At 38.7% G+C, this 11663-nt stretch overlaps 1 protein-coding gene across 1 annotated transcript in view; it reads right to left on the reverse strand.

Moving 5' to 3' along the window:
- Positions 1 to 10505, reverse strand: part of ppfibp2a (PPFIA binding protein 2a) — a 37542-nt gene extending 27037 nt beyond the window's left edge. Inside the window, exons 1-7 of the mRNA XM_066684338.1 lie at positions 10229 to 10505; positions 7964 to 8143; positions 7427 to 7555; positions 7208 to 7232; positions 6998 to 7086; positions 6438 to 6526; positions 2825 to 2927 (exon numbers count right to left, since the gene is read on the reverse strand). Of these exons, the coding sequence (XP_066540435.1) occupies positions 2825 to 2888 (64 nt within the window). The 5' untranslated portion in view covers positions 2889 to 2927; positions 6438 to 6526; positions 6998 to 7086; ... (2 more) ...; positions 7964 to 8143; positions 10229 to 10505. The remainder of the gene's footprint in view (positions 1 to 2824; positions 2928 to 6437; positions 6527 to 6997; positions 7087 to 7207; positions 7233 to 7426; positions 7556 to 7963; positions 8144 to 10228) is intronic.
- Positions 10506 to 11663: the final 1158 nt, after the last annotated feature.

Consider the following 11663-nt stretch of genomic DNA (forward strand, 5'->3'; position numbering starts at 1 on the left):
TTGCGTAATTAGGTTCACCTACAGTACTCTAGAAATGGCATGCAGTGTGTCTTATCTGTTCCAGCAACGTTCGTGCCACTCTCTTTGTCACTGTTCAGTTTGTGATCACGGGCCCATTGTTGTGAAGCTGATGTGAAGCTGTCTTTGGGCAAGACACTTAAAACTAAATTTGTCTTCCTCTGTCACGATAGGAGTGTTTGCTAAATGCTATAAATATAAATGTTGACCAGAATATATTCCAGTAGTAGGCTATTCTCAGCAGTTATTATGATATTTGCATGGTACTGTATCAGTCATTGGGTTTTTACTAGGGTGACCAGACGTCCTCTTTTACCCGGACATGTCCTCTTTTTTAGACTTAAAAAATGTCCGGGCGGAATTTCACAATAATCCGGGATTTTGTTTTTCTAGAATTTACATAGAACTTCGAGAAGCGTTTCGTTCACAAACTAGTCCCGCCCTCCCCTACTCCGATTGGTTCGCTTGAGTGAGAAGGGGGAGTGGTGAATAGCCTAAAATCTTCTGATTGGACGGTCTGACTGTAGAGCTACCGTTATTGGTGGATAACCTTCTCTGTAAACATTTAATTGGTCAGTCTGCAGGTCAGTAGTCCTTGTTTACGTCAGGCAAAGCTCCTGTACCCACCCTCATCTCGAGCAGCTATGCCGAAACGTAAATGTAAGTTCTCGGATAAATTAAAAAAGAAATTCCCATGTTTTGTGTAGCAAATAAAGGTGTAAAGGACCTAAAAGCACAGATACGTTCAGCTAAGCATACAACGGCAGCGAGGGGCGAGACCCACAGTACTACAGGAAACCAAAAAATTATTTTTTATGGTACTATTTTGTATATTACAGTATATATATATATATATATATATATATATATATATATATATATATATATATATATATATATATATATATATATATATATATATATTACAGCTTTGAGGATGAAGCAAATCTTGGCTTCAAAAAAAATAAGGAAATTTACAAAACGATTGCTAGTAGTGAGTCAACAAATGGGCTCCAGTGTGATGTTAATGTATTTTAACCCGAATCTCACAGAAGAGACAGTTCCATACTCGGGCAAGACCTTCAGGAAGTTAGTATTTAACCAAAGCATATTAGATTTTTGTTCACAGGTGTATATCAGGCTTACTATTTCAAATTTAATGTAAACTTAATCAAATTCACTGCATTTATACAGCAACAAAGTATCATATCCAGAGGCAGTTATAAATAATGTTCAACTAAAAGTCTTCAAAGATCATACTGGGCTCTTGCTTACAGTATATACATATGTATAAAAGTATTTAGTGTCTAAAAGCGCTGGTACATAACAGAAGATGGCTGTATGTCTCCTGGGCCCAGGCCCCATTAGAGAGATGTCAGAGGTAATGTCTGAACCAAGCAAGAGAGTATCTCAGTGAAGTCCCCCCCCCCCCCCCCCCCACACACACACACACACATACACAGTCATTACATAACAGAACAAGAAAAGCAGCACCACGTTGCACAAGAACCAACCACATCACTAAGAACTGCAGCCATGTCAGCCAAAATGTTCCTCTCTGAACTGTCATGACTTCAGAGTGCAATCTCACATCTCAGTGAGAGAGCACCACACATCGCATCAGCAGAGTGAGGAATTTCATCCTATAAGACACCACACTCTTTTTTGTGGCAAAACATCCGTGCCTATTACAGTGAATATACATAAATAAATATTCACAGCAACTCAAGTGTTCCACAAAGGCAAAATGAACTCACCTTATGTAGGACCTAAACAGAATGTCTTTCATTTTTTTATATTCTTCATAGTTTTATTTCCTTTGTCAGCCGGATGCCACCTAAACCAGGGCTAACGATTGCAAACTGACTATCAGAACAGGTCCAAATGGATTAAAATACAGCACAGCAATTACAGCATTTTTCACTGGAAGCTGAGAATGTGTTTAAAATGATGCTAAGTTTTGATTACAATGTTTAAAATGCTACCTGTCCATCCCTCAGTTGGCTTTGAAGGATAAATCATTACCCATTATTACTCACAACTGAATTCTTTGGTTTTAAGGGGGTCGGGATTTAATTATAAATAAAAGGACACAGTAAGATTTAATATTCATGGCTTTTTTTTCTGTTCCTCCCACATGTTTTTTTGTGTTCCACTCTGTGTGTGGGTGTGTGTGAGACCTATGAAAGGGGCTCTTCTATAAAAGATGTGTGAGTAAGCATGTCGTTCAGTCGGTTTCATTAGTACATGGAGCTTGTTAGTGTTCTGATTTAAGAAGGCACCATCAAGGTACTTAAGCAGAGCTGTCATTGAAGTAGCCCTCTTGAGTACGGAAGACCTGAAGGACTTGAAGAGATACTTTAACCTTATTTTTTCTGCCTGTTATAGAATAAATGTTGAATATATATATATATATATATATACCAAAACAAATATTATCAAATAAATGTTATTAAAAATGTTATTTTCATTGTGAGTTATTTAAATTGTGCCCTTCAGGGCTTCCGTACAAAACTGGCAAGAAGAAATTTCTTCAGTGGGCCAAGAAAAAAAAAGAAAAAAAATAGAGTGGACATTTTATATATATGATATTTATGTAGAAATTATTTTCATGTTGTATAAAAATGTTGATACACTACATAAAAGCACCCTGTCAAAGCGACATGAACAATACGGAGCAAAATGTTGCTCTACATGTTCTGCAAGTAGCAATTTCTGTCACCTTTTTTGTGCACACACATCATTAAATAAAAAGATCCCCTTGAGGAGACAGAAGAAAGGTTTGTAACTAAAGTGCAATTCTTACCAGCTATAATGTCATCCATTTGCTCCAAGGCTGCCTCCAGCATGGAGCTGGCGTCTGATGCCATGGTGATGAACTATTTCTACCTCTTCAGTGCTGTGTGGCACTAGGAGACATTCAGAAAAATCAAAAACCATGTGACAATCAGAGTGTGCACTACATGCAAGTGATGATCAGAGTCAGCCCGAGAAAAACAACAGCAGATGCCGAGCACTGTGTTGTGTACACTCGCAGTGGAAGTGGTTTTGGTTTTTGACTTTCCCCTTATTTTGGAAGCAGCCACCCCTGCTGTTTTCTGCACTTCTAGCCAATTGAATAGGAATTGGGGTGTGGTGTCACAAAAAAAATATATGTATAAATATATATACAGTACTGTGCAAAAGGTTTAGGCACCAAAATTATGAGATTTAAAAAGCTGTTTATCTGAGCAGTAATTGTTTACTTTCTACAAACAAACAGACAACAAATAACACCCAACGTTAGAATAAAACCAAATAACATTATTACACTAAGTGTGATACTCTGTGTGTGAATGTGCTGATTTAACATTTTCAAGTCTCTCCTCGTGGAGTCCAAATTGTTTGAGGTTATCATCCAATACCTAGTTTTAGCGGTTAATAAATAATGATCTTAAATAATGTGTGCTGTTGATTTAACAAATTCATGCAGTCAAGGAGAATCTGATCAAATACATGTTAATATTTTATATTAATATTATTTTGTATTTACTGTGATTATATATAACTTTATACAAGCACCACACTTACAGAGAAGACATTAGTTTGAATATATATCATTATCTTAAGTGCCTAAGACTTCAGCACAGTGCTTTATGCATATTCAATTTATTTCAAAGCTTCAGGTCATTGTGGAATATGCTTTGGTTATTGTTTGAACAAACACAGCCGAATGATCCAAATAACAATTCTCCTTGTGCTTTCTCAAAGAGCCTCACACACATTTTGAGACAGTTCTCTGATAGATCACCCTTAAAAAACGTATTTAGGGAATCAGTGCCAGTGTCAAACAACAGAAAAAGGAAGACAAATCCTATTATACGCTGATCTTCTCAATGTGGGATATATTTATGAGAAGCAAATAATGTAACTAACTTTGAAAAGCTGAATCCTACTCTCCCAAAAAGAATGGAAGCTGTGATATAAACAAATGCTGGGCACAATAAATGCTGAAGATTTATCCATCCATTCATTATCTGTAACCGCTCATCCAGTTGGGTGGGTCCAGAGCCTACCTGGAATCATTGGACGCAAGGCAAGATTTCACCCTGGAGGGGGCACCAGTCCTTCACAGGGCAACACACACTCACTCACACCTACAGACACTTTTGAGACGCCAATCCACCTACCAACGTGTGTTTTTGGACTGTGGGAGGAAACTGGAGCACCCGGAGGAAACCCACGCGGACACGGGGATAACACACCACACAGACAGTCGCCTGGAGCAGGAATCGAACCCACAACCTCCAGGTCCCTGGACCTGTGTGACACTACCTGCTGCACCACCACGCCGCCCCATACTATGATTTATGTAAACTGATGTTTAAAATATGAATATATCCCTCTCCACACACAGACACCAGTGCATTTTGAATAAAGGCCATTTGCACATTTGGGTAGAGAAACAAACCACCACCTACTAATCAGCAGGTGTTCTTCTCATACATCTGCAACCAGACCACTTTCACACTCTCAGCCTCATCTGTGCTGCAGTAAACACTGATCAGAAATTACAAATGAGAAGTGTGGCCCTCCTTCTGGCAGGTCATTAGTGACCAGGCTGACCGTGAAAGAACAGGGGGCTGGTCAAGTGCAGGGAATCAGACCTTAATGAGTAAGCACACACACACACACACACACACAAAAAAACTCCAACATAACAGCTTCAGCTGGAGCAGCAGTAATCACTTTGGCAACCCAGATTACAATGCACCCTCAGTGACAGTGGGTGACAGCTATCATTGCAAATAGTGTGTGAAACACCTGACATCATAGATGTCCAAATAATTAGCATCACCACCCCACCACACACACACACACACAGAGAGAGGGAGAGAGAGAGAGAGAGACAGAGAGAGAGAGAGAGAGAGCACACAAAGGCAATAACTAAAACCCATTCCACCACAGAAATGTTACACCCTATCACACAAGCAAACACAGGGAGGCACCAATTAACATAGTTCCCTCTGAAGAAAGCCTTTGGACTTAACAATGCCCACAGTTGTGGAGCTCACTGCAGTTTCACTTGGAAAACTTCCTTACACAGGAATTTAAAATTAAGCTCACGTTTTTGTGGGGCACACATGCCACAGCCTTGTGCTCGTTCTGTCTGATGTGAATGGACAAACTGATTTAAAACTGCAGACAAACAAGGCACCAATATAAGAAATTGTTGTGCTATATCCTATATATATATATATATATAGATGCCTTGTTTAGTAAATTCTACAATTTTTGTAGTAGTTTTTTTTATGTGCAGTCATTATATGCACACACAACCTCAACACTTTAAATTGTATAGAACCACGTGTAAAAGTTAAACATGAACCTAAAGTCTCCATGCTCTGTGCTAAGTGTGGCCTAGAGGGCTATAAATCCCCCCAGCACTGGACTGTGGAGCAGTGAAACTGCATTCTCTGAATTGATGCAACTCCATCCAATAACTCAGGGAAAAGCTGGAGTGGGTTTTGAGTTTTGAATTCTACCTAAAAGAGTTGAAACTACAGCAAAGACATGACATACACACAGTTGAATGTATTTATTTATGAAGTAATTTTGGATGAGCAGGTGGCCATAGGTTTGCTGAAGCTGATATTGATATTATACTTTCATATTTATACACTGTAGGAATTGGAGGCATATCCATCTGGTTTAGACTTTATGTATTTGCTTGTAGAAAACTGTATTTTTTGGCACAGCAGCCCAACATCTCCTCCTCAATACAATACAATACATTCACCAATCAGCCATAACATCAGTACCACCTCCTTTTCTCTACACTCACTGTGCATCCTCTGAGCTCCACTGACCATACTCTGGCATTACTCTTTCACCCTGGACCTCAGTGATGAGGACTCCTACAGAGCAGGTATGATTTGGTAAGATTGGGGTGAAGGGTCATGATGCAGTATGAGTGGAACTGACACAGCAGTGCTGTTAGAGTTTTTAAACCCCTCAGTGTCAATGCCTACTCTGTCATGGTCCTGTGTATGTCCTGACCACTGAAGCACAGGGAGAGGAGGAGGAACAAATGAATTACAGTCTGTAATTATAGAATTTCAAATTGCACATAAAAGCACAGAGGGCGGTGAGTGTAGACACAAGGATGTGGTAGTAATGTTATGGTTGATCAGTGTACATCAAAAACAGATTTGAACATAAGCATCTGTACAATGTCAATATTTTTCTGTGTTGATACAGGTATGAGTCATATTTCATAGTGCAGCCCCATTAAACTGTAGCCTTGTCTCTTCTGAAAGTTACAAATATGTAAAATTACAGTAATCACAACAGTCTTCATTTCTTTATCTTTAAAAACACATTACTGCCAAGAATATGATAATATTTCAATATTAAAAGAAAAAAAGTCTCATACTCACTGGAGGAGTATCCTTTGACTTTCAGTATGTTTCTGCTGCTGACCACAGCGTATCAGGGCTCTCCTCAGGTCAGAGCTGACCTGATTTACCTGAAGTAATTACAGAATAAATTACAATGCATTAACGACTTTCCATTTCCTTCCCATTGTAGTACAAATGTATTTTGAAAGAGATTGTTTAATGTTAGAGAAAGGGAACACAAGCAGGAATAAAATTCTAAGGGCCCATATGCTGAAAAACGTTATTTATTTTATTCTCATGGTGATTAAATGAAAAAAATAAAAACATGATGCAGCGCTAAGTGGAAATGCTTGGGTATGTCACATAAGATATGGCACGTTTATACAACATATATAATAATGAATGTAAGATATGAGTCCACTCTCACTGAAGAAATGTCTCGTTCTCTGACCCCAGATTCATGTCATGCTCATTTCAGTGGCAGCCTCATATTCTTCTATTTAGTTTCTTTTCAGTCTCCATGTGGTAATTATCATGAGCTGGTGAAGGGAGCAGTGACTGGTTAATGAAGCAGGGTGTTAATAAATGTATGCAATTACAGAAATCCTGAGGATGTTCTCTAGATGATCATGACTCATCTGTCTCTCCCAGAAATGGGACAGATGCTCTCCTCGCTGTTAAAACATCACTGCCAGGCACACACACACACACACACACACCCACACCAACTCCAGTTCATGCTATTTTTTAATTAAACTACTGCAATTAAACTCTATCTTTTTCAGGCAGACTCCAGTAGGCAGACTCACTCTGACCATATGGCAGGAGTACCATCTACAATACAACATATGAGAGAGAGAGAGAGAGAGTGAGAGAGAGAGAGAGAGAGAGAGAGAGAGAGAGAAAGAGAGAGAGCGAGAGAGAGAATAAATAAGAGGCAGGAGCCTGTAACAGCATTACAAATATAAAATATATAAAATAAATACAAAGGGGTAAATCAAATCTTGTGGTAGTGATCAACACTGAACCCTTCTTCGTGATCACATTCCCGTCCTCCTGTGTCTCTCCACACACGGGCCCTGAACTCGAGGTTTCCTGTAGACCACTGCACTTTAATGTGAACAGACAGCAGCAGCAGCAGCAGCAGCACTCCCAGCCTGAAGTGATGAACTAACATCAGACACACAGAACAAGAACTAGAACCTAATCAGTCTCATCAGAACGTAATTACAGCTCCCCTTTCTCATTAATTTTATTTTAAGACACTGTACTGTCCTCTGGCAACGATTTGAATGGATTTCAATCACCAGCTCAGAGGGACAGACTTTGTAAAAGCTCAATCATGTAATAACGCCGATTTTCCATGCGCTAAATGTTCACTTCTTTTATCACAGCAGGGAAACACGCGAGAAGGACGCTGACAAGTTCCCACAAAGAGATAACACGAGTAAAAGCAGACGACTGTTGTACCACTGAACTTTTACGACAGTAGTGTTGGTTTATTCACACTGCTGGGCTTTAAAATAGAGTCTGAGCACTGGGATGAAAAGACCAGATACACTTACCGTAACGCGCAGGCTTCTCTGATCTACTTCATGTTTTCCCAGAGGGACTGGTGTTAAACATCAGCTGAACACGGATCAGACATAGCGCTGCTGTGAGCCCGGCTCTGCCTCTACAGCGCCCCCCAGAGCACGACCACCGAACTTCATACAGCCGTGCAGCCAAGGGGCAAGTGTTCCACACTAAAAAGCAGCAAGAATATTTATTTATATTTATTTTTTTTTAAATAAAAGTGGATGAGGTATCTGTGTCATGGTAGAAGAAAATATTTAGTTCCTTCCCTCAATGTGTTAAAACCTTCTCTCAATGTGTGTGTGTGTGTGAGAGAGAATAACATAGTACTTAATTATAATAAAGAAATGAGTGTCTTCTGTTTTTTTAAAGTAGCTGTCCTTCACACTGTGAAATGTTCATGATGAATGCACTAATAGAAATGTTTTAAAAATGCTTAGAACATTTTTTTACAGGGAATTCCACTAAACGATAAGAAGTTTATTTTTCCACTTCTCCTATAAACTATTATTTAAAAGATACTTGTCTTTTTTCTTTCTTTCTTTTATTTATTTATTTTTTCTACAGTGACAATATGCACATTGTAGGTAATAAGTTATTAATAACTCAGGCCTGGGAGTCTACATTTTACTGATAAATGCAAACAATAATCAGGATCATGTGCACCTAAAGAACCCCTTCAGTGAAAAACATTTAGTTTTGCCTTTTTAACATGTTTTATATTTATAATTTTAGATGTACAATAAGCGAATGAAGCAGTTAACAAAATCCTTGAAACTCCCAAGTGTTCCGAACACTCAAACGGGTAAATTCAGACAGTCAGGGCTATTTATATCATACAACTAAGGAGCCAATCTTGTCAAATTGCAGGGCAGGGCTTTTAAATGGAGTTGTAATTGAGAGGTGAACTACATTTATAGAGCTGGGCCAATGACCGGGGCATACTGAAAAAGGTGTGTGTGTATTTACAACTACAAGATTAATATAATATTAGGGTTTTATTGGGCGGGGGATTTGTCATTTTGAAGAACAGTGGCGTTTTCTGGTATTTTAAATTAGCTATTTACCACAGGCCGAACCACCAGGTCTCCCTCGTTAGCCAAAAGGCCGTATCTGAAAAGTGCGGGAGAGGCGCGTTGAGGCGGGAAACACGATACATTTTATACAAAATCGTCCAGTAATTCTCGTCTGCCATTTACCTCCAATGGCCGCCATTGCCTTGAAATATGTTTCAGTTTGTTTTGTTTCACTTCCTCTGTGAGTGTGTTTTGACTCTAAAGCTCGTCATATTCAAAAGAAAGAGAGAGAACAGCTGAAAGGCCAGAAACCGCGATTTTGACTTCTGCTTTGGGGAAAACCCCTCAGGTCAGTCACTTCTGTAAACGAGCCAAAAACTAATAACAGTACCTAATAATGCCGTACATACTGAACTGAAACCTTATTTTTAACCTTGTATTTTAGTATATAGGCAAATATTGTTTAGGCTAATACCGCTACATTTTAACACAAAATATTCAAACCATTAAAAAAAACTTTTCCAAGAAGCAGAGCAAGTTAGCTAACTTATACCAAAATAACACAATTCATACAGGCTCGTACAAAGGTGCTTATAAAGTGAAAGAGTAAGATAGTAATAAGAGAGGAACCTGTGTCTGTGTGTGTGTGTCTGTGTCTGTGTGTGTGTGTGTGTGTGTGCATTTACATTGTGCTGCATTTGGGGCGTATCTATAACATCTTCCAGCTGCAGCGTTTTGAATGTGCTGGAGATGTTTAAAGGCTAAGCACCACTTAATGGACCTCCATGAATATTTCACATTATTTTAGTTACTGACATCTATAAGTATGAATTAAAATGAAAATAGCAGCTTTATTTACTTTAAAACTGACAATTTTATTAAATTGACGGAAAAACCCGAACTCTCTACGGAAATTCTTGAACGCAACCGTGACGTCACTGGTGGACAACATCTAAACAACTCCGCAGTAAAACACCGTTATGACTGACTGTTATGACAGTATCTAGCTAAATAACCAACATTATTCATGACAATAGCCTAGCAATAAGCTAAACTCAAATTTAGAGCTACTGTTATTCTTGTAAATGTGATCGACGTCGAACTCGAATTCATCCGACACTATAAACCTCCGTAATGCAGCTAGTGATACGTAGCCGAGTATAATCTGAGCACCGAGTTTAGCGAGTCAAGCTAACGTTAACTAACACCAACTAAAACAGGCGAAGTGAGTGTCCTTACCCTGTTTACCTCCATGTTACAGAGGCTCTTGAACACCTTTCGTTGGTGTCCTTACATGCCCATATTGTTGGAAAAGCACCAGTGAAATGAGCTACAGATAACGGAGTGAGCGGAGGGTCCTTTCCAAAGTGCCCGTTTAAAGTTGAAAAATTTAGTCCATTTTCTGGATATTTTGGGATCTTTGGGCCATTTGTGCACAGATGTCCCACTGTACATTGAATTATTGCAGCCAAAATCAACACACCTTTTCGTCATTTTGCATTAAATTAAGTGCAACTTCTACAGTTGTTGTCCACCATCTACGTCACATGTAAGAGGCCTATTAGTTTCCGTTGGGGGAGGGGGGGGGACCAACGGTCTTTTAAACCTTATTCCTTGAAGTAATAAGAAATAACATGTTTTCTAGCTATCAATAAACACAAGTTAGGAACTTCAATTCCACTGTATTTATTTATTTGACACTTTCATAGAGCTGGTGTTTAGTCTTTAATGGTGTTTTAGGAGACCATCTCAGCAGTCCACTAAAAGAAAGAATGAGCGTTTGGGTTTTGGGACACCAGACCTGTTTTATGATGGTAGAAGGCAGATTTGGTGAATATTTTGATGTAACTGCTGAAGTTAGGGAACCTAAGTCAGAGAATAGTGTTGATTATTAATAATAGTTCCAGTTATAGTTCACTTAATTAGTTTTATTCTCATTTAACAGATAAATTTGGCATCATCCAGTTCGTGTTCCAGTCAGGGACCAAACGTGTGCCTATGAGTTAATTTGATCATCATTGATGCCCTGAAAAACACAAATCCAAGAAAACTTGAATAGGAATTTTGCACTTAAACTACAGTAGTTTTCGGTAACATATTTACTGTATTTGACCACCAGGTGGAGACAGATTTCTAATTTTGCCGCAGGTGTTCACGTGGAGTTAATAGTCTGTGTCACTGTCCATGGTCTTTTTCATGTGAAGTGACAAGGCAGCCTTCTTCACAATAATAGGTTTAATAACATAACCCAAGTAGTTAAAGAGAGGATTGGCACATGTGATCATGCCATGCATGATCTCAATTCTCTGAAGGTATATTCATTTCTTTTTCTTCATGGCCCTGATCTGGATGAAGCAGTCTACAGAATGAATGAACTGTAGAAATTGTATACCAAACAGGTAAGAAAATGAGACGTTCAATTACAGAGCAGTGTTGGTATCTATTAATATTTGTTTGAAGAAAAAAAAAAGGCCCTAGGCATCGGAGAGTTGTTTGTTTCTACGGTTACAGATATGACATAATATTTACTTTGTAATATTAAAAATGGAAGATATTCTTGTACATTCTGCATTTAAAAATGTGTATGGGAAAAAATACCACATGTTGGTATAGGCCCCTGATTCCAGTATTGTTTCTTAATGTGATTAATCTGATCTCTTGATTTTGGGGTAGA

Source organism: Hoplias malabaricus, chromosome 11 (assembly GCF_029633855.1).
Source record: "Hoplias malabaricus isolate fHopMal1 chromosome 11, fHopMal1.hap1, whole genome shotgun sequence".
In the NCBI taxonomy this organism is placed as follows: Eukaryota; Metazoa; Chordata; class Actinopteri; order Characiformes; family Erythrinidae; genus Hoplias; species Hoplias malabaricus.